At 45.9% G+C, this 24,235-nt stretch overlaps 1 protein-coding gene across 5 annotated transcripts in view; it reads right to left on the bottom strand.

The window, feature by feature from the left end:
* LOC137379766 (lysine-specific demethylase 7B-like) overlaps positions 1–24,235 on the bottom strand; it is a 306,451-nt gene that overhangs the window by 45,045 nt on the left and 237,171 nt on the right. For all 5 annotated transcript variants that reach the window (XR_010976905.1, XR_010976904.1, XM_068051124.1 and 2 more), the window contains 4 exons: positions 13,988–14,212; positions 13,771–13,898; positions 6,023–6,177; positions 880–977 (listed from right to left, as the gene is read on the bottom strand). Coding sequence is in view for 3 of the 5 variants with exons in the window: in XM_068051124.1 (XP_067907225.1) it covers positions 880–977; positions 6,023–6,177; positions 13,771–13,898; positions 13,988–14,212 (606 nt within the window). In the remaining 2 variants the exon portion in view is untranslated. The remainder of the gene's footprint in view (positions 1–879; positions 978–6,022; positions 6,178–13,770; positions 13,899–13,987; positions 14,213–24,235) is intronic.

Here is a 24,235-nt window from a genome sequence, read left to right as displayed (position 1 = left end):
TCGCTACCACAGGGAATAGTTGAGGCAAATAATAATGATGCATTCAAGGGAAGCACATGAGAGAGAAGGGAATAGAGGGTATATTGATTGTTAGGTAAGGATGGGAGAAGGCTCGAGTGAAGCATTAACAATGGCATGGACAGGTTGGGCCTAATGGCCTGTTTCTCGACTATATATTCAATTCTACGTTCCATTGTACAGCAGATCATTGCTAAGCGCACTGCACCATGTGTTTTGCCCCCAAATCACCCAGCAATATAGCACTGACAGGTATCACTACAGGTGCCAAAGTCCCCAAAACAGTGAGTCCCACTGGAGTGGCTGAGCTGCTGGCTCACTGAGGATCAGGTAGTCAGAATGTCTGGTCTGGAGGGCATTAGCTATGAGGAGAGGTTGGATAAACTCGGATTGTTTTCACTGGAACGACGGAGGTGGAGGGGCGACATGATAGAGGTTTACAAAGTTATGAGCGGCATGGACAGAGTGAATAGTCAGAAGCTTTTTCCCAGGGTGGAAGAGTCAGTTACTAGGGGACATAGGTTTAAGGTGCGAGGGGCAACATTTAGAGGGGATGTGCGAGGCAAGTTCTTTACACAGAGGGTGGTGAGTGCCTGGAACTTGCTGCCGGGGGAGGTGGTGGAAGCAGGTACGATAGCAATGTTTAAGAGGCATCTTGACAAATACATGAATAGGATGGGAATAGAGGGATACGGACCCCGGAAGTGCAGAAGGTTTTAGTTTAGACAGGCATCAAGATCGGCGCAGGCTTGGAGGGCCGAATGGCTTGTTCCTGTGCTGTACTGTTCTTTGTTGTTCTTTGACACTGTCCCTGATTATAAACCAGCAGTACATGAATGGACAGAGTAGTAGAGAAGTTACCTGTATGCTGAATTCCTTCTCAATATCATCAGAATCAGACAGGTCAGAGGATTTGGACATTCCATCTCTGAATTCAGTTTTCACACGCTTGAAGAACTCTGCAAAGGAAGGATGCAGACCGATTGAGATTGATTGATTTTGTTGGGTATATGAAACAGAGATTGCTGGAGTTGTGTACCTATCACAACCTCTGCATCACCAACTCGTTCTTTCAAACTAAACCCTGTCACCAGGTTTCTTGCAGGCACCCAAGATTACGTCGTTGGCACCAGCTGGACCTCAGCATCACAAGACGAGCCTCGATAAACAGCGTTCAAATCACACACAGCTTCCACAGTGCAGACTGCAACACCGACCACTCCCTGGTGTGCAGCAAAGTTAGACTCAAACCAAAGAAGCTGCATCACTCCAAATACTAACAGAATTTCTTACCCACAGCTGTCACAAAGGTTTCTTAATTCACTTGAAAAAGCCCTTCAAAACACTCCTGCAGGGGATGCAGAGACCAAATGGGCCCACATCAGAGATGCCATCTATGACTCAGCAATGACCAGCTTTGGCAAACGTGAGAAGCAGAATGCAGACTGGTTTCAATCTCACTCTGAAGAGCTGGAACCTGTCATAGCCGCTAAGTGCATTGCACTGCTGAACTACAAGAAAGCACCTAGCGAGTTAACATCCTTAGCAGTTAAAGCAGCCAGAAGTCCTGTACAAAGAACAGCCAGGCGCTGCGCAAATGACTACTGGCAACACCTATGCAGTCATATTCAGCTGGCCTCTGACACCGGAAACATCAGAGGAATGTATGTTGGCATTAAAAGAGCTTTTGGGCCAACCATCAAGAAGATCGCCCCCCTCAAATCTAAATCAGGGGACACAATCACTGACCAACGCAAGCAAATGGACCGCTGGGTGGAGCACTACCTAGAACTGTACTCCAGGGAAAATGTTGTCACTGAGACCGCCCTCAATGCAGCCCAGTCTCTGCCAGTCATGGATGAGCTGGATGAACAGCCAACAAAATCGGAACTCAGTAATACGATCGATTCTCGCGCCAGTGGAAAAGCCCCTGGGAAGGACGGCATTACCCCTGAAATAATCAAGAGTGCAAAGCCTGCTATACTCTCAGCACTACATGAACTGCTTTGCCTGTGCTGGGACGAGGGAGCAGTACCACAGGACATGCGCGATGCCAATATCTGAAGAAGGGTGACTGACCTGAAACGTTAACTCTGCTTCTCTCTCCACAGATGCTTCCAGACCTGCTGAGTATTTCCAGCATTTCTTGTTTTAATTTCAGATTACCAGCATCCACAGTATTTTGCTTTTATTCAAGAGTTCACCTACCTAGGCTCAACTATCACCAGTAACCTGTCTCCAGATGCAGAAATCAACAAGCGCATGGGAAAGGCGTCCGCTGCTATGTCCAGACTGGCCAAGAGGATGTGGGAAAATAGCACACTGACACGGAACACAAAAGTCCGAGTGTTTCAAGCCTGTGTCCTCAGTACCTTGCTCTATGGCAGCGAGGCCTGGACAATGTATGTCAGCAAAGAGCAATGTCTCAATTCATTCCATCTTCACTGTATCCGGAAAATCCTTGGCATCAGGTGGCAGGACCATATCTCCATCACAGAAGTCCTCGAGGCGGCCAACATCCCCAGCATATACACCCTACTGAGCCAGCGGCGCCTGAGATGGCTTGGCCATGTGAGCCGCATGGAAGATGGCAGGATTCCCAAGGAGGCATGTACAGCAAGCTCATCACAGGTATCAGACCCACTGGTCATCCATGTCTCCACTTTAAAGATGTCTGCAAACGCGACATGAAGTCCTGCGATATTGACTACAAGTCGTGGGAGTCAGTTGCCAGTGATCGCCAGAGCTGGCGGACAGTTATAAAGGTGGGGCTAAAGAGTGGCGAGTCGAAGAGACTTAGCAGTTGGCAGGAAAAAAGACAGAAGTGTAATGGGAGAGCCAACTGCGTAACAGCCCCGACAACCAATTATATCTGCAGCGCCTGTGGAAGAGTCTGTCACTTTAGAATTGGCCTTTCTTGCCACTCCAGGCGCAGCTCCACAAACACTGACCGTCTTCGGCGCTTACCCATTGTCTCTCGAGACAAGGAGGCCAAAGAAGAAAAGGAATATGAAACAAAGACAAATAAATGTTAAAAGAAGCAAGAGAAGAAATAGCAGAGGGTCTGACTATCACTTTCCAGTCCTCACTGCATACAGGTGTGGTGCCGGAGGATTGGAGAATTGCTAACGTTGTACCTCTGTTTAAAAAGGGAGTGAAGGATAGAGCGAATAATTACAGGCCAGTCAGTCTAACCTCAGTAGTGGGCAAATTATTGGAATCTATTCTGAGAGACAGGATACACTGTCACTTAGAAGGGCACAGGTTAATCAAGGATAGTCAGCATGGACTTGTTAAGGGAAGATCTTGTTTGACCAACTTGATCATATTTTTAAAAGAAATAACAAGGAAAATAGATGAGGGTAGTGCAGTTGATGTGGTCTACATGGATTTTAGCAAGGCTATTGACAAGGTCCCACATGGCAGACTGGTTAAAAAAAAAGCGAGTGGGATCCAGGGAAATGCAGCAAGGTGGATACAAAATTGCCTCCGTGGCAGGAAACAAAGGGTAATTGTTGACGGCTGTTTTAGCGACTGGAGGGCTGTTTCCAGTGGCGTTCCGCAGGGCTCAGTACTGGGTCCCCTGCTTTTTCTGGTGTATATTAACGACTTGGACGTAAATGTAGGGGGCATGATCAAGGAGTTAGCAGACAACACAAAGATTGGCCGTGTGGTAGATAGCGAGGAGGATAGCTGTAGGCTGCAGGAAGATATTGCTGGTCTGGTCAGATGGGCAGAAAAGTGGCAAATGGCATTCAACCTGGAGAAATGTGAGGTGATGCATTTGGGGAGGTCAAACAAGGCAAAGGAATACATGATTAATGGGAAAATACTGAGAAGTGTAGAGGAAGTGAGGGACCTTGGAGTGAATGTCCACAGATCCCTGAAGGTAGCAGGACAGGTCGATAAGGTGGTTGAGAAGGCATATGGAATCCTTTCCTTTATTAACCGAGGTATAGAATACAAGAGCAGGGAGGTTATGCTGGAACTGTAAGACTGGGTCTGTGGCAGGTGGTGAGGGAAAAGCATACTTGACCGCATCCTCCCCAATCTGCCTGCTGCAGATGCATCTGTCCGTGACAGTATTGGTAGGAGTGACCACCGCCACAGTCCTTGTGGAGAAAAAGTCCCATCTTCACAATGAGGATACCGTCCATCGTGTTGTGTGGCACTATCACTGTGCTAAATGGTTTCAAACAGCTCTAGCAACGCAAAACTGGTTATCCATGAGGCACTGTGGGCCATCAGCAGCAGCAGAATTGTACTCAACCACAATCTGTAACCTCATGGCCTGGCATAACCCCCTCTCTACCATTACCATCAAACCGGGTGAATCAACCCTGGTTCAATGAAGAGTGCAGGAGGGCATGCCAGGAGCAGCACCAGGCACACCTCAAAATGAGGTGTCAGCCTGTTGAGGCTACAACCCAGGACTACTTGCGTGCCAAACAGCATAAGCAGCATACAACAGACAGAGCTAAGTGATCCCACAACCAAAGAATCAGATCTAAGCTCTGCAGTCTTGTCACATCCAGCCGTGAATGCTGGTGGACAATTAAACAACTAACTGGAGGAGGTGGCTCCACAAATATCCCCATCCTCAATGATGGGGGAGCCCAGCACATCAGTTTCTTAAATTTGTTTTTTGTAGGATGTGGGCATCGCTGGCTAGGCCAGCATTTATTGCCCATCCCTAATTGCTCTTGAACTGACTGGCTTGCTAGGCCATTTCAGAGAGAACTTAAAAGTCAACCACATTGCTGTGGGTCTGGAGTCACATGTAGACCAGACCGGGTAAGGACAGCAGATTTCCTTCCCTAAAGAGTATTAGTGAACCAGATGGGTTTTTACAACAATCAACAATGGTTTCATGGCCATCATTAGACTAGCATTTAATTCCAGATTTATTAATTGAATTCAAACTTCACTATCTGCCAGGGTGGGATTCAAACCCATGTCCCTGGAGTATTAGCCTGGCCTCTGGATTACTAGTCCAATGACACTACCACTACGCCTCCCACAAGTGCAAAAGATAAGGCTGAAGCATTTGCAGCACTTGCATCAATCTTCAGCCAGAAGTGCTGAGTGGATGATCCATCTCGGCCTCCTCCTGAAGTCCCCAGCATCACAGCTGCCAGTTTTCAACCAATTCGATTCACTCCGCATGATATCAAGAAATGACTGAAGGCACTGGATACTGCAAAAGCTATGGGCCCTGACAATATTCCGGCAATAGTACTGAAGACCTGTGCTCCAGAACTGCCGCGCACGAGCCAAGCTGTTCCAGTTATAGCTACAACACTGGCATCTCCCCTGCAATGTGGAAAATGTCCTGCACACAATAACCAGAACAAATCCAACTTAGCCAATTTCTGCCCCATCAGTCTACTCTTGATCATCAGTGAAGTGAAGAAAGGTGTTAGAACATAGAACATTACAGCGCAGTTCAGGCCCTTCAGCCCTCAATGTTGCGCCGACCTGTGAAACCGTCTGACCTACACTATTCCATTTTCATCCATATGTCTATCCAATGACCACTTAAATGCCCTTAAAGTTGGCGAGTCTACTACTGCTGCAGGCAGGGCGTTCCACGCCCCTACTACTCTCTGTGTAAAGAAACTACCTCTGACATCTGCCCTATATCTATTGTTGTTGACAATTCTGATGAATTGGCATTGCAAGTGCTCCAAGGCTGAGGTACGATGCCCACACCAGAAAACAGTGTTCTGAATGGTGTCTAACCAGACTACTGTACACATGAAGCATCACTTACTCCCTTTTGTATATCAGAACGCTTGAGGTAAAGCTGCCAGCATGTGGTTACTGGGAATGGCAGCTGGTTTGACCGCAGACTTGGATAAATGCCAAATACTGTAGATATGAATTCTTCTTTCTGAAGCACCTGGGCATTTTCTCCTGTCTACATCCTTCAATTAAATACATGACTGTACAAAGTCAAAGGTGCAAAATTAATAAAGACCAGAGGTTGAATGTAAAAACTTACTATTCGGAGCATTTTGAGATTCTGGTTTCGCATCCTCCCAATCAGAGCTATCTGCTTCATGCAGCAGACTGCCCTGCTCATCTGATCGCTCCCCCTCTTCAGCTTCACTGTCTGCGCTGCACTGATAAAACTCCATCAAATTGTCCCTGTTGTGACTGGAGGGTTAAAAAAGGATGGGTAAGTGAATTACAACGCACTATCCCTGTGACTATGGGGTTTCTCTGATTATAACACTCTGAGCCTGTGGGTATGGCAGTTTTCAGACTATAACACACTGTGCCTGTGTGTCTGGAGTTTCTCTGACGATAGCACACTGTGCCTGTGTGTGCGTGGAGTACCCTGACTTTCACACACTGTACCTGTGTATATGGGGTTTCTCTCACTATAACACACTGTACCTGTGTATATGGGGTTTCTCTCACTATAACACACTGTACCTGGGTGTGTGAGGTTTCTCTGACGATAACACATTGTGCCTGTGAGTGTGGAGTTTCTCTGACTTTCACAGTCTGTGCCTGTGTGTGTGGGGTTTCCCTGACTACAACACACTGCGTCTGTGTATAAGGGAGTTTTCTGACTATAACACCCTGTGCCTGTGAAGTTTATTTATTTATTAGATACAGCACTGAAACAGGCCCTTCGGCCCACCGAGTCTGTGCTGACCAACAACCACCCATTTATACTAACCCTACAGTAATCCCATATTCCCTACCACCTACCAACACTAGGGGCAATTTACAACGGCCAATTTACCTATCAACCTGCAAGTCTTTGACTGTGGGAGAAAACCGGAGCACCCGGCGATAACCCACGCAGCCACACGGAGAACTTGCAAACGCCTCACAGGCAGTACCCAGAATCAAACCAGGGTCCCTGGAGCTGTGAGGCTGCGATGCTAACCACTGCGCCGCCCTGACTATAAGGCAGTGCGCTTGTGTGTATGGGGCTTCTCTGACTATAAACACACTGTCCCTATTAGTGTGGAGTCTCTGTAACTATAACATACTGTGCCTGTGTGTCTGGAGTTTCTCGGACTATAACACACTGTGCCTGTGTGTGTGGAGTTTCTCTAACCAGAACACACTGCTGTGTGTATGGGGTTTCTCTGACTGCACAGAAACAGGCCCTTCGACACATCGTGTCTGTGCTGGCCATCCAGCACCCAGCTATTCTAATCCCATATTCCTGCACTTGGCCCGTAGCCTTGTATGCTATGGTGTTTGAAGTGCTCATCTAAATACTTCTTAAATATTGTGAGGGTTCCTGCCTCCACCACTTCTTCAGGCAGTGCGTTCCAGATTCCCACAACCCTCTGGGTGAAAAAATTTTCCTCAAATCCCCTCTAAACCTCCTAACCCCTACCCTAAATCTAAGCCGCCTGGTTCTTGAACCTTCTGCTAAGGGAAAAAGTTTCTTCCTATCTAACCTATCAATGCCCCTCATAATCTTGTACACAAATTTGATTGAGTTTTTTGAGGAGGTGACCAAGAGGATAGACGAGGGCAGGGCGATGGACGTTGTCTACGTGGACTTCAGCAAGGCCTTTGACAAGGTCCCGCATGGTAGGCTGTTCCAAAAGGTTCGAACTCATGGGATCCAGGGTGAGCTAGCAAATTGGATACAAAATTGGCTTGGTGATAGGAGGCAGAGGGTGGTAGTGGAGGGTTGTTTTTCAGATTGGAGGCCAGTGACCAATGATGTGCCGCAGGGATCAGTGCTGGGTCCTCTGTTGTTTGTCATATATATTAATGACTTGGATGTGAATGTAAGGGGCATGATTAGTAAGTTTGCAGATGACACCAAAATTGGTGGTATAGTGGACAGTGAAGAAGGTTGTCTAAGGTTACGACAGGATATAAATCACCTGGGAAAGTGAGCAAGGGAGTGGCAAATGGAATTTAACATGGACAAGTGTAAAGTGATGCATTTTGGGAAGTTAAACCAGGGCAGGACGTATACAGTGAATGGCAGGGCCCTGGGGAGTGTTGTTGAGCGGAGAGACCTTGGGGTGCAAGTACATAGTTCCCTGAAAGTGGCAACACAGGTAGACAGGGTGATGAAGAAGGCGTATGGCATGCTTGCCTTCATCGGCCGAGGCACGGAGTACAAGAATTGGGACGTCATGTTACAGTTGTACATAACATTGGTTAGGCCGCATTTGGAGGACTGTGTGCAGTTCTGGTCGCCGCACTACAGGAAAGATGTGATTAAGCTAAAGAGGAAAAGCAGAAAAGATTCACAAGGATGTTGCCTGGTTTGGAGGGCTTGAGTTATAAAGAGAGATTGGATAGGCTGGGTCTGTTTTCCCTGGAGCGAAGGAGGCTGACAGGGGACATGATAAAGGTATATAAAATTATGAGAGGCATAGATAGGGTAGATAGCCAGAGTCTGTTTCCCATGGTAGGGGTGACTAAAACTAGAGGGCATAGGTTTAAGGTGAGAGGGAGGAGGTTTAAAGGTGATCAAAGGGGTAAATATTTCACACAAAGAATAGTGGGTATCTGGAATGAGCTGCCTGAGGAGGTGGTGGAGGCAGGAACAGTAGCGCCATTTAAGAGGCATCTGGACAGGTACTTGAATGAGCAAAGCATAGAGGGATATGGAATTAATGCAGGCAGGTGGGATTAGTATAGATAGGCATTATGGTCGGCGTGGACGCGGTGGGCCAAAGTGCCTGTCTCTACGACTCTATGACCTCATTTCTCTCCTCAGCCTTCTCTGCTCCAAGGAAAACAACCCTAGTCTTTTCACTCTCTCTTCATAGCTGAAATGCTCCAGCCCAGGCAATATCCTGGTGAATCTCCTCTGCACCCTCTCCAGTGCAATCACATCCTTCCTATAGTGTGGCGACCAGAACTGTACACAGTACTCCAGCTGTAGCCTAACTAGCATTTTATACAGCTCCATCATAACCTCCCGGCTCTTATATTCTATGCCTCGGCTAATAAAGGCATGTATCCCATATGCCTTCCTCACCACCTTATCTGACAAGTACACCAAGGTCCCTCTGACCTTCTGTACTTCCTAGGGTCCTACCATCCATTGTATATTCCCTTGCCTTGTTAGTCCTCCCAAAATGCATCACCTCACACTTCTCAGGATTAAATTCCCAAAGTGATTACTGACAACGCAGCCAGCAGCTTACGTCATCTGACTGCGCCAATCTGCGCACATTGGTTCCTACCCTCTGCGCATGCGCTGTGTTCCTCAGTGCCAGGACTGGTTGGCGCATGCACAGATGACGTCATCGCAACGCGGGCAGATGGTGGGGAGATCTGGGCTGGAGAGAGCAGGGGTTGGGGGGGGTGAAGAGAGGGGGTCTGGGGAGCGGGCAGAGAGCAGGGGTGGGGGCAGAGAGCAAGGGAGCGGGTAGAGAGCAGGTGCCGGGAGAACGCAGCCGAAGACCTTGCTGGTGGCGGGTGCGCTCTCCTCCTTCCCCCACCCCCGCCGCCCACTTGCTTGCTCACCCCCCCCGCCTGCTTGCTCACAGCCTCTGGCCCGCTCGCTCACCACACCTCACCCCCCCCAACAACCGCTTGCTCACCGCCTGCTTGCCACACCTTCAACCGCTGGTTCACCCGCCCGTCCGATTGCTCCCTCCCCTCCCCGACCCGCTCGCTCACTCACTCCCCTCCAGCCACTGTGTGCTGCCATGAGTTTAGGTTCCCATCGTGTGATTATTTGAGCAGCGCCATCTTTAATCCTGCCAGCTGCCTGACGTCGCAGACTGTGAAGCTTTAGTGGCACAGGCTGCATTTGCACATGTGCCATTGCAGCGCCACCTAATGGTGGCATTGTCAGCAAACGCAGCCTTAAATTCCATTTGCCACTGTTCCGCCCATCTTACCAGCCCATCTATATCTTCCTGTAATCTAAGGATTTCCTCCTCACTATTTGCAACACCACCAATTTTCGTGTCATCTGTGAACCTACTGATCATACCTCCTATATTCATGTCGAAATCATTTATGTACACTACAAACAGCAATGGTCCCAGCACTGATCCCTGCAGTACAGCACAGATCACAGGCTTTCCAATCGCAAAAACAACCCTCGACCATCACCCTCTGTCTCCTGCCACGAAGCCAATTTTGGATCCAATTTGCCAAATTGCCCTGGATCCCATGGGCTGTTACCTTCTTAACCAATCTCCCATGTGGGACCTCATCAAAAGCCTTACTGAAGTCCATGTAGACTACATCAACTGCTTTACCCTCATCTACACACCTACTCACCTCCTCGAAAAATTCAATCAAGTTTGTTAAGCATGATCTCCCCCTGACAAAGCCATGTTGACTATCTTTGATTAATCCCTGCCTCTCCAAGTGGAGATTAATCCTGTACCTCAGAATGTTTTCCAATAGTTTCCCAACCACTGATGTTAGACTCACCAGCCTGTAATTACCTGGTTTATCCTTGCTACTCTTCTTGAATAATAGTACCACTTTCGCTGTCCTCTAGTCCTCTGGCACCTCTCCTTTTTGATTTCACCACTCCACATTCTATACTCCTCTGTAGTAATGAGTTATCAACACACTGGGCCTCCGCGTGAAGATTCCCTGAACTATAACACACAGTCCATGTGTGTGCCAAGAGTCCGTGAACTGTAACACACTGTGCCTGTGTGTGTGGAGATGTCCTGAACTATGCCTGTGTGTGGAGATTCCCTGAACTAGAACACACTGTGACTGTGTGCAGAGATTCCCTGAATTATAACACACTGTGACTGTGTGTGTGTGTGGATTCCCTGTACTCTAATACAGTGTGTGGGGAGAGCAGTGTCCAATGCTCCTTTGATCTCTTGGCTCATCGCTGTTACTTGGTGGCCCAGGGACACCCTGTTGCACTGTGGCCATAGAGAATCAGGGACGGCGCAAGCATCTTTAGCTCGCCTCTCAATGTTTATCACCAGCGGGCATGTCTGTCTCTTCCCCACTCTCAGCCACTTGTGTAAGGCCCTGTAGTGGGTAGGGTGGCCTGGCAGTAGATATTTCAATCCTCTTTCCATAGTCAAATGGTTTGAGGGAAGTGGAAAGTAGCCATTTTTCATGAATGGGGAGAGTGATGAAGTGAGATCAGTTAGACTATTGTAATTTATGTGCAAACTTTTAGAATCTATTATTTCAGTATAAAATTAGTATACATTTTGAAATGCATAGATTAATCAAATTTGTTAAAGGCTCGTCCTGTTTTACCAATTTCACCAAGTTTTCCGAGAAGCAACTGATTCAATAGATAAAGTAAAGACAGTAGATATGGTGCATGTGGATTTTTGACATTCGATAAGGTGTTTCATGTCAGGCTTGTTAGAAAAATTGAGTTATTGGGTTAAGAGGAAATGATATAATGGTAAGTTGGTTGGCAGACAGGACATTAAGAGTTGTTGTAAATGGGTGTAGCACGAACTGGAGCAGGATTGTATCTGGTGTACCCAGGGGTCAGTACTAGATCCCCTTTTGTTCTTTGTGTATGCACAGTAGGGCAGCACAGTGGTTAGCACTGCAGCCTCACAGCTCCAGGGACCCGGGTTCAATTCTGGGTACTGCCTGTGTGGAGTTTGCAAGTTCTCCCTGTGTCTGCGTGGGTTTCCTCCGGGTGCTCCGGTTTCTTCCCACATGCCAAAGACTTGCAAGTTGATAGGTTAATTGGCCATTATAAATTGCCCCTAGTATAGGTAGGTTATAGGGACAGGTGGGGATGTGGTAAGAATATGGAATTAGTGTAGGGTTAGTGTAAGTGGGTGGTTGATGGTTGGCACAGACTCGGTGGGCCGAAGGGCCTGTTTCAGTGCTGTATCTCTAAACTCTAAACATAATTTGAACTTCCTCAGGGGGAGTACAAGCTTGACATTTGCTGAGAACATCGGTTTGACAACAGTGAAAGACTGTGAAAATAGTGACTGGTAATGGTGGATACAATTTAATGGGGAGAAGTGTGAAATAATATAGTTCAGGAGCAAAAACAAGGAATGGGAGTATCCAGTTAATGGAAACACACTACAGGATGTGGATGAACAGAGACACCCAATACCTTAAAAGTTCATGATAGATAGAAGAAGCCATGAAATAGCATTTTGGGTTTTATAAATAGGGGGATAGAAGAAAAGAGTAAAAAAAAATTTTTTTAATTTGTATGTTGCTTAGCTCAGAGTACTTGTGAAGTTCTGGGTGCCCCATTATAGAAAGGGCACTAAAGTCATAGAGAACATTGTGTAGATTCACCAGGGCAATGCCAGGTAAGGAAAACTAGAGATTTGAAATATTAGGACTATTCCCACTGGAGCAGAGAAACCCAAAAGGAGGTTTAATACAGTGTGAGGGAAACCACACCTGCCAAGAATGAGGCAGATTAATTTTATCAGATGGAACATTAATTTTGAACTCTTACTGGACTGAAAACATGGCAGCACCTGCATTTTAAAAGGACAGTGTCTGAAAACATTTGCATTCTCAATGGCAGTTGCCTGGAGAAGATAATGGAACTGCTCCCTGACTCAACCAAATGGATTTTGATCAAAATACATTGGATGTGTGAAAGTCAGCATTCCAGACCCCCTACTGAGAATACCTACTAAGATTCAAAGAATCCACAAAACCTTGCTGGGCAGGTTGTTCCAAAAAAGGAGCTAGACACATGACTGGCCTGCTGGCCCAGGTTTGGTTTCTCCCTGTCTCTCTCTCTCTCTCTCCCTCTCAAGAAAAAAAGAGACTGCAACTGTATTTCAAGAAGACAGCATCTCCCTGTCTCTCTCATGAAAAGACAGGGACCCACAGAAGAAAGAAAGCCTCAAGACAGAAAACCATCGAAACAAGTTTGAAAGTGTGCCCTGGGCCCCAATCAGACGGCAAGATTTGACTGCAATCAAAGACTTTACATCGAACTCACAAGACAGTAAATGAACTCCAGCTGCTGCTTCAAACCTTTCCCCTTTATTCTTTCTCTTTTTCTGTCTCTATCTGCATGTGTGTTTATTGCACATGCCTACTAGCGTGGGCGCTTCACGTATTTTTAGTGGGTTTTAACCGAATTAGAGTTTGAAGATTAATAAACTTACACCTTTCCTGTTTAAATCTAAGATAACCTGTCTGGTTGATTTCTTTGCCATTACAATTGGAGAGCAGTGAACAAGGATTCACTGAGGGGAAGCTAAAGACATGGTGTTTTAAAATTAAACCCAGTTACAGCCAAACCTGGAAAAGGCTGAGAGGGAACCCCTAGACCCCCTTCTCAGCTGGTCGTATCAACAGCTTTTTAAAACATTAGGCTTTGATAGAGTGAATAGGGGGCAGACGATGTTTGTTGGGATGTCAATGACAAGGGATCATCAATTTAAAATTTTCACAGAGAGCGAGGAGAGGGGTTGGGTAAACTCTCTATAACTCAGTGGGTTATTGAAGCTTGCGATATTTTGCCAGAGGGAGTGGTTGAAGCAGAAACCCATTGCATATTTTAAGGGATAATATATGAAGCAGAGGAGGATACAGGATAATGAGTAGAGAAGTTAGTGGGATTAGTTTTGGATTGGTCTGGTATAGAACTGACACAAGCAAAAAGGACAAATGGTCTGCTTCTATATTTTATACTTCCATGGCTCCTTTAAGGTTCTGTGCCTCCTTCCTAAGCTAGGAATAGCCAATGACTCAGTGAGTCCACATAAAGTGGGAGTTGGAGAAGACAGATGAAGGAGCAGTACTATCTCTAATGCAATATCTTTTGAAAGCCCTTAAATTCTACACCATGGCACATACCTAATGATCCTTCCTCTCGATAGCACCAGTTGCAATTTATTGTCACTGGGACCTTTCTCAGCCACTGTCAAAGATGGAGGTGAGATGCTGCTGATCTTCACTCTCAATGTGGAGCTAGACATATTATCCTGAGAACAAAACACATTTATAGAAACATGGGTAGGGGCATTCTTTGGCACTTCATCTTTAACCCAGTACAAAGTTGTCAACCACCTACCTCACCCCACTGAGCCATCTCCATCTTCTTCAACACTGCCCGAGTGTGGAGCTCCAGAATGTCCAGGTCTGAGTGTATCCTGTTTGAGGGGTCTCTCAGCCGCCTGCATTTCCTCTTACCTGGGCTTACATTGAAGGAACAACTCTTGTCCTGATTGACCCGTGTGACTGGCATTGTAGCCATGATTCCCTGAGATTTTATGGGTTTGTTCCCCATGTTCATCTCCTGCAAACACACATAGAAACTTTATATAAAGAGTTCTACACAGAGTGCATCAACAACAACTTATACTTAGAAACATAGAAAAGTAGGAGTAGGCCCTTCGAGCCTGCTCCACCATTCAATACGATCATGGCTGATCATCCAAACTCAGTAATAAAAACGGTTCTGAAGAAGGGTCATTGACCCGAAACGTTAACTCTGCTTCTCTTTCCAAAGATGCTGCCACACCTGCTGAGTATTTCCAGCATTTCTTGTTTTTATTTCAGATTTCTAGCATCCGCAGTATTTTCCTTTTAATCCAAACTCAGTAACCTGTTCCCGCTTTCTTCCCATATCCCTTGATCCCATTAGCCCCAAGAACTATATCTAACTCTTTCTTGAATATATTTAATGATTTTGCCTCAACTGCTTTCCGTGGTCGAAAATTCCACAGGTTCACCACTCTCTGAGTGAATAAATCTCTCCTTACCTCAGTCCTAAATGGCTTACCCCTTATCCTTAGACTGTGACCCCTGGTCCTGGACTGCCCCACCATCGGGAACATCCTTCCTGCATCTGGTCTGTCCAGTCCTGTTAGAATTTTGTAGGTTTCTATGAGATCCCCTCTCATTCTTCTAAACTCTAGCGAATACAAGCCTAATCCACCCAATCTCTCTTCCTACGTCAGTCCTGCCATCCCAGGAATCAGTCTGGTGAACCTTTGCTGAACTCCCTCCATAGCAAGAACATCCTTCCTCAGATAAGGAGACCAAAACGGCACACAATACTCCAGATGTGGTCTCACCAAGGCCTTGTATAATTGCAGCCAGACATCCTTGCTCCTGTACTCTAATCCTCTCGTTATGAAAGCCAACATACCATTTGCCTTCTTAACTGCCTGCTGCACCTGCAAGCTTACTTTCAGCGACTGGTGCACAAGGACACCCAGGTCTCACTGCACCTCCCCCTTTCCCAATCTATCACCGTTCAGATAATAATCTGCCTTTCTGTTTTTGCCACCAAAGTGGATAACCTCACATTTATCCACATTATACTGCATCTGCCATGTATATGCCCACTCACTCAACCTGTCCAAATCACACTGGAGCTTCTCTGCAACCTCCTCAAAGCTCCCACTCTCACCCAGCTTTGTGTCATCTGCAAACTTGGATATATTACATTTAATTCCCTCATCTAAATCATTAATATATGTTGTGAATAGCTTGGGTCCTAGCACTGATCCCTGCGGTACCCCACTGCCAGCCACTCGGAAAAAGACCCATTTATTCCTACTCTTTGTTTCCTGTCTGCCAACGAGTTCTCTATCCATGTCAGTACCTTACACCCAATCTCATGTGCTTTAATTTTGCACGCTAATTCTTATGTGGGACCCTATCGAAAGCCTTCTGAAAGTCCAAATACACCACATCCACTGGTTCTCCTTTATCTATCCTACTAGTTACATCCTCAAAAAATTCCAGTAGATTTGTCAAGCATGATTTCCCTTTGGTAAATCCATGTTGGCTTTTTCCGATCCTGTCATTGTTTTTCTAAGTGCTCTGCTATTACATCTCTTCTAATGGACTCTAGCATTTTCCCCACGACTGATGTCAGGCTAACCGGTCCATAATTCCCTGTATTCTCTCTACCTCCTTTTTTAAATAGTGGGGTTACATTAGCTACCCTCCAATCCGTTGGAACTGTTCCAGAGTCCATAGAATTTTGAAAAAGGACCAGCAAAGCATCTACTATTTCTAGGGCCACTTCCTTAAGTACTCTGGGATGTAGATTATCAGGCCCTGGGGATTTATCGGCCTTCAATCCCATCAATTTCCCTAACACCGTTTCCCTACTAATACTGATTTCATACAGTTCCCCCTTCTCACTAGACGCTACGTTCCCCAACATTTCTGGGAGGTAATTTGTGTCCTTCTTTGTGAAGCCAGAATCAAAGTATGTATTTAATTGGTCTGCCATTTCTTTGTTCCCCATTTTAAATTCCCTTGTTTCTGACTGTAAGGGACGCACATTTGTCTTCACACATCCATAGAAGCTTTTACAGTCAGTTTTTATGTTCTCTGCAAACTTACTCTCATACTCTATTTTCCCCTTCTTAATCAATCCCTCTACCTCCTTTGCTGAATTATAAACTGTTCCCAATCCTCAGGTTTGCTGCTTGTTCTGGCCATTTTATATTTCTCCTCTTTGAATCTAACACTATCCCTAATTTCTTTTGTCAGCCACGGTTGAGCCACCCTTCCTGTTTTATTTTTGCGCCAGACAGGAATGAACAATTGTCGTAATTCATCCATGCGTTCTTTAAATGTTAGCCATTGCCTATCCACTGTCAACCCTTTAAGTAACGTTCCCCAATCTACAATACCCAACTCGCACCTCATATCTTCATAGTTTTCTTTATTTAGATTCAGGACCCTAGTCTCAGAATCAACTCTCTGACGGTCCATCTTAATGAAGAATTCTATCATGTTATGGTCGCTCTTCCCCAAGGGACCCCTCACAACAAGACTGTTAACTAATCCTTTCTCATTACACAATACCCAGTTTAGGATGCCCTGTTTTCTAGTTGTTTCCTCAACTTATTGGTCCAAAAAACCATCACGTACGCACTCCAGGAATTCCTCCCCTACACTATTATTGCTAATTTGGTTTGCCCAATCTATATGTAGATTAAATTCACCCATAATTACAGGAGCACCCTTATTGCATGTGTCTCTAATTTCCTGTTTAATGCCATCCTCTACATCACCACTGCTGTTTGGGAGCCTACAGACAACCCCACCAACATTTTCTGCCCTTTGGTGTTTCTTAGCTCCACTCACACAGATTCCATTTCAGGATTCTCTAAGCTAATATTCTTGCTCACTATTTCCTCTTTTACTAACAACTCTACTCCACCTCTTTTCCATTTTTGCCTGTTCTTCCTAAATACTGAATATCCTTGGATGTTCTGTTCCCATCCTTGGTTACCCTGCAGCCATGTCTCCGTAATCGCAACTATATCATATCCATTTACATCTATGTGTGCGGTTAATTCGCCTACCTTATTGCGAATACGCCGTGCATTGAGACACAATGCCTTTAGACTTGTCTTTTTAACATTCTTAGTCATCTTAGCATTATTTCGCACTATGGCCCTCTTTGCTTCTTGCCCTTGATTTCTATGCCTTCCACTTTTGCCTTTTTGTTTCCTGTCTTTTGTTTCTATTCTTGTTTCCTCCTCCTCAGTCTTCCCGCTCAGGTTCCCATCCCCCTGCCATTCTAGTTTAAATCCTCCCCAACAGCACTAGCAAACGCCCCTGCGAGGACATCGGTTCCAGTCCTGCCTGGGTGTAACCCGTCCCGCTTGTACAGGTCCCACCTTCCCCAGAACCGGTCCCGAAGTCTCAGGAATCTAAATCCCTCCCTCCTGCACCATTGCTCCAGCCACACATTCATCTGGTCTATTCTCCTGTTCCTATACTCACTAACACGTAGCACAGGAAGTAATCCTGAGATTGTTACTTTTGAGGTCCTGCTTTTTAACTTAGCTCCTACCTCCTTAAGTTCATCTTGCAGGACCTCATCCCTTTTTGTATGTATGTCGTTGGTACCGACATGTACCACAACCACTGGCTGTTCATCTTCCCCCTTCAGAATGTCCTGCAGCTGCTCCGAGACATCCTTGACCCTAGCACCAAGGAGGCAACATACCAACCTGGAGTCTCGTTGCGGCCACAGAAACGCCTGTCTGTTCCCCTTACAATTGAATCGCCTATCACTCTGGCTCTCCTAGTCTTTTTCCCCCCTTGCTGTGCAGCAGAGCCATCTGTGGTGCCACAAACTTGGCTGTTGCTGCTTTCCCCTGGGAGGCCATCCCCCCCAACAGTATCCAAAGCAGTATATCTGTTTGAGAGGTGGATGGCCACAGAGGATTCCTGCACTACCTGCCTGCGCCTACTACTCCGTCTGGTGGTCACCCATCCCTTTTCTGCCTGTGCAGCCATTACCTGCGGTGTGACCACCTTGCTAAACGTGCTATCCATGACTTCCGCAGCATTGCGGATGCTCCAGAGTGAATCCAACTGCAGCTCCAGCTCCGTAATGCGGGTAGCCAGTAGCTGCAGATGGATACACTTCCTGCACACAAGGTCGTCAGCATCCTTAAGGTAACAAAACGACCCAAGGTGCTGCACAGGAGTATTCTTAACCAAAATATGGCACAGAGCCACAAAAGGAGGTATTAGGTCAGATGACCAAAGAGGTAGGTTTTAAGGAGTATCTTAAAGAAGGAACACAAGAAATAGGAGCATAAGTAGACCAAATGACCCATCGAGCCCGCTCTGCCATTCAATATGATTATGGCTGATCTTGGGCTTCAATTCCACTTTCCTGCCCGCTCCCCATATCCCTTGATTCCTGCAAGACCAAAAATCTATCTATCCCAGCCTTAAATGTATTCGATGATGGAGCATCCACAACCCTTTGGTTAGAGGTTTGATAGAGGTTTACAAAGTTATGAGCGGCATGGACAGAGTGGATAGTCAGAAGCTTTTTCCCAGGGTGGAAGAATCAGTTACTAGGGGACATAGGTTTAAGGTGCGAGGGGCAAAGTTTAGAGGGGATGTGCGAGGCAAGTTTTTTTTACACAGAGGGTGGTGAGTGCCTGAAACTTGCTGCCGGGGGAGGTGGTGGAAGCAGGTACGATAGCGACGTTTAAGAGGCATCTTGACAAATACACGAATAGGCTGGGAATAGAGGGATACGGACCACGGAAGTGCAGAAGGTTTTCGATTAGGCAGGCATCAAGATCGGCGCAGGCTGAGAGGGCCTAATGGCCTGTTCCTGTGCTGTACTGTTCTTTGTTTTGGGGTAGAGAATTCCAAAGATTCACAACCCTTTGAGTGAAGTAATTTCTCCTCATCTCAGTCCTGAATGATTGACCCCTTATCCTGAGACTGTGTCCCCGTGTTCTCGATTCTCTGACCAGTGGAACAATCTCTCAGTTTCTACCCTATGAAGCCCTTTCAGAATCTTGTATGTCTCAATTAGATCGCCTCTCATTCTTCTAAACTTCAGGGAGTACAGGCCCAATTTACTCAGCCTCTCATCATAGGACAACCCCCTCATCCCAGGGTCCAATCTAGTAAATCTTTACTTGCAAGTATATCCTTTCTTAAATGTGGGGACCAAAACTACACACTGTATTCCAGGGGCAGTCTCACCAAAGCCCTGTAAATTTTAATAAGACTTCTTTATTTCTGTACTCCAAGCCCCTTGCAATAAAGGCCAATATGCCATTTGCCTTCCTAATAGCCTGCTGCATCTGCATGTTAACTTTGTGCGTTCCTTGAACGAGTATTCCCAAGTCTCTTTGAACATTAACACTTAACAGTTTCACACCTTTTAAAAAATATTCCGCTTTTCTATTTTTATGACCAAAGTGAACAAGGTTACTGCCTACTTCTGGTATGGAACTTGTGTCTTCTGCTGTGAAGACAGACACAAAATATTTGCTTACTGTCTCTGCCATTTCCTCATTCCCCATGATGATTTCTCCTGTCTCTGCCTCTAAGGAACCAATGTCTACTTTAGCTAATCTCTTCCTTTCAATATATTTATAAAAGCTCTTACAATCTGTTTTTAAATTGCTGGCTAGTTTACTCATTCTGTTTTTTCCCGTTCTTATCACCTTTTTGGTGGCCTTTTGCTAGTTTCTAAAACACTCCCAATCCTCAGACTTGCCACTATCTTTTGCAACATTTTAAGCCTCTTCTTTTAGTCCAATACTCTCCTTAGCTTCCTGAGTGAGCCACGGATGGGTCTTTCTTGATGAGGTAAGCAAGGCAGAGGTGTGTAGGGAGGACATTCTCGAGCTTGAGGCCGAGGCACCTGAAGGTGCAGACACCAATGGTGGAATGATTAAAATCAAGGATGCATAAGAAGCCAGATTTAGATGAGCGCAGATAACTCAGAAGGTTGTGGGGCTGGAGATTAAAGATAGGGAGGGAGCAAGGCCATGGAGGGATTTAGAAACAACGAAGAGAACTTTAAAATCAAGACGGCTTGACCGGGTGCCAATGTAGGTCAGTGAGCACAGAGGTGTTAGGGGAACAGGACTTCATGTGAGTTAAGATACAGGCAGCAGAGCTTTGGATGACCTCAAGTTTACTGAGGGTAGAATGTGGAAGACCAGCCAGAATGGAATAGTCAAGTCGAAACATGATGAACATAAGATCATTAGAAATAGGAGCAGGAGTAGGCCATTTGGCCACATGAGCCTGCTCCACCATTCAGTGACATCACGTCTGATCAGATTGTGGACTTAACAGCACTTAACTGCCACCCCCCCCCATAACCCTTGACTCCCTTGTACATCAAAGATCTGTGTAACTCAACCTTGAATATATTCAATGATCCAGCCTCTACTGCTCTCCAGGGTAGAGAATTCCAAAGATTAACAGCCCTCCTCATCTCTGTCTTAAAAGGAAGACTCCTTATTCTGAAACTGCATCCCCTAGTTCTAGATTTCCCCACCAGGGGAAACATCCTGTCAACATGTATCCTGTCAAGCCCCCTCAGAATCCTATATGGTTTCAATAAGATCACCACAGTAGCACGGCTGGCTCAACTACACAGTGAGGGGCACAAAGACAACTGGAAGAGTGATAGTGATAGGTGATTCAATAGTTAGGGGAATAGACAGGCGTTTCTGCGGCCGTGGATATGAATACAGGATGGTGCATTGCCTCCCTAGTGCCAGGGTCAAGGATGTCACTGAACAGCTGCAAAGCACACTGAAGGGGTAGGGTGAACAGCCAGCAGTCATGGTCCACCTTGGTACAAACAACATAGGTAGGAAGAGAGATGTGGTCCTGCAGAAAGAATTTGATGAGCTAGGTAAGAAATTAGCAAACAGGACCACAAAAGTAGCAATCTCCAGATTACTCCCAGTACCACACACAAGTGAGTATAGAAATAGAAGCATACTGCAGATGAATGCGTGGCTGGAAAGATGGTGCAGGAGGGAGGGCTTTAGATTCCGGGACACTTGGACCAGTTCTGGAGAAGATGGAACCTGTACAGACCAGATGGGTTGCAAGTGAACAGAACTGGGACAAATTTCCTTGGGGGGCGATTTGCTAGTGCTATTTGGTTTTAAACGAACTTGGCAGTGGTATGGGAACCAGGAGCTGATACAAGAGAGGAACACCAAGGTGCATAGAGAATTGGGAACGACAGCAGGCACTAAAGTAGGAAATAGTAATGGATTAGGTGGGGTCAGAGTGAGAGCGATAGACAGTATTAAAGAAGTTGTTAAAGTTCTAGATTGGAGTAAGGACAATTTTACTAAACTGAGAAGTGATTAAGCAAAAGTGGACTGGAAACAACTCCTTGAAGGCAAATCAGTGTTTGAGCAGTGGGAGGCTTTCAAGAGGTTCACAGCAAACATGTTCCCACAAAGAAAAAAGGTGGGAGGGCCAAATCTAGACCTCCCTGGATGTTAAGGAGCTTACAGGGTATGATGAGGCAGAAAAAGAAAGCTCATGTCCGACACCGAGAACTCAATACTACAGAAAGCTGAGAGGAATATAGAAAGACCAAAGGTGAAATAAAAAGGAAATTAGGAAAGCAAACAGAGGGCATGAAAGAACATTGGCAAGTAAAATAAAGGAGAACCCAAAGATGTTTTATCAATACATTAAGAGTAAGAGGGTAACTAAGGAGAGAGTAGGACCCATAACAGACCAAAAAGGTACCTATGTGTGGAGGCAGAAGATGTGGGTATGGTTCTTAATGAATACTTTGTGTCTGTTTTCACAAAAGAGGGGGATGATGTTGTAGTCAAGAAGGAGGAGTGTGAAGTATTGGATGTGATGAACTTTGGGAGAGAGGAAGTATCAAAGCCATTAGCATCCTTGAAAGTGGATAAATCACCATCAAACGCACACCAGACAGTTAAAAGAAGCCAAGGAGGAAATAGCAAATGCTCTGACCATCATTTTCCAGTCCTCACTGGATACAGGTGTGGCACTAGAGGATTGGAGATCCCTAACATTGTACCTTTGTTAAAAAAGGGAGCGAAGGATAGACTGAATAACTACAGACCAGTCAGTCTAACCTCAGAAGTGGGCAAATTACTGGAATCAATTCTGAGAGACAGGATAAACTGTCACTTAGAAGGGCACAGATTAATCAAGGATAGTCAGCATGCATTTGTTACGGGAAGCTTGTGTCTGACGAACTTGATTGAATTTTTTGAGTAAGGTACAAGGAGGATTGATGAGGGTAGTGCAGTTGTTGTGGTCGACATGGATTTTAGCCAGGCTTTTGACAAGATCCCATATGGCAGACTGGTTAAAGAATTAAAAGCCCATGGGATCCAGGGGAATGTAGCAAACTGGATACAAAATGGGCTCGATGGCAGGAAACAAAGGGTAATTGCTGATGGGTGTTTTTTGCGACTGGAGGGCTGTTTCCAGTGGGGTTCCTCAGGGTTCAGTGCTGGGCCCCCTGCTTTTTGTGGTGTATATTAATCATTTGGGCATAAATGTAGGGGCCACGATCAAGAAGTCTGCAGGTGACACAAAAATTGAGCATGTGGTCGACAGCAAGGAGGAAAGTCGTTGACTTCAGGAACATATCAATAAACTGGTCAGTTGGGCAGAAAAGCGGCAAATGGAATTTCGCCCAGAGAAGTGTGAAGTGATGCATTTGGGGAGGTCAAACAAGGCAAAGGAGTACACAATAAATGGGAGGAGACTGAGAGATGTAGAGGAAGTAAGGGACCTTGGAGTGAATTATTATTATAAAATTATATGCCTGTGAGCCTTACGTCAGTGGCAGGGAAATTATTGGAGAGGATTCTTCGGGACAGGATTGTCTCCCATTTGGAAACAAATGAACTTATTAGCGAGAGGTAGCATGGTTTGTGAAGGGGAGGTCAAGTCTCACTAACTTGATTGAGTTTTTTGAGGAAGTGACGAAGATGATTGATGAAGGAAGAGCAGTGGATGTTGTCTACATGGACTTCAGCAAAGCCTTTGACAAAGTCCCTCATGGCAGACTGGTACAAAAGGTGCAGTCACACGGGATCAGAGGTGAGCTGGCAAGATGGATACAGAACTGGCTCGGTCACAGAAGACAGAGGGTAGCAGTGGAAGGGTGCTTTTCTGAATGGAGGGCTGTGACTAGTGGTGTTCCGCAGGGATCAGTGCTGGGACCTTTGCTGTTTGTAGTACATATAAATGATTTGGAGGAAAATGTAGCTGGTCTGATTAGTAAGTTTGCGGACGACACAAAGCTTGGTGGAGTTGCAGATAGTGATGAGGATTGTCAGAGGATACAGCAGGATATAGATCGGTTGGAGACTTGGGCGGAGAAATGGCAGATGGAGTTTAATCCGGAAAAATGTGAGGTAATGCATTTTGGAAGATCTAATACAGGTGGGAAGTATACAGTAAATGGCAGAACCCTTAGGAGTATTGACAGACAGAAGGATCTGGGCGTACAGGTCCACAGGTCACTGAACGTGGCAACGCAGGTGGATAAGAATTAGAATTAGAACATTACAGCGCAGTACAGGCCCTTCAGCCCTCAATGTTGCGCCGACCTGTGAAACCATCTGACCTACACTATTCCATTTTCATCCATATGTCTATCCAATGACCACTTAAATGCCCTTAAAGTTGGCGAGTCTACTACTGTTGCAGGCAGGGCGTTCCACGCCCCTACTACTCTCTGAGTAAAGAAACTACCTCTGACATCTGTCCTATATCTATCACCCCTCAACTTAAAGCTATGTCCCCTCGTGTTTGCCATCACCATCCGAGGTAAAAGACTCTCACTATCCACCCTATCTAACCCTCTGATTATCTTATATGTCTCTATTAAGTCACCTCTCCTCCTCCTTCTCTCCAATGAAAACAACCTCAAGTCCCTCAGCCTTTCCTCGTAAGACCTTCCCTCCATACCAGGCAACATCCTAGTAAATCTCCTCTGCACCCTTTCCAAAGCTTCCACATCCTTCCTATAATGCGGTGACCAGAA

This window comes from Heterodontus francisci, chromosome 18, assembly GCF_036365525.1.
Source record: "Heterodontus francisci isolate sHetFra1 chromosome 18, sHetFra1.hap1, whole genome shotgun sequence".
Lineage (NCBI taxonomy): Eukaryota > Metazoa > Chordata > Chondrichthyes > Heterodontiformes > Heterodontidae > Heterodontus > Heterodontus francisci.
Note: the sequence above shows the minus strand (reverse complement) of the source record. Positions and strands in the feature narration are given on the sequence as shown.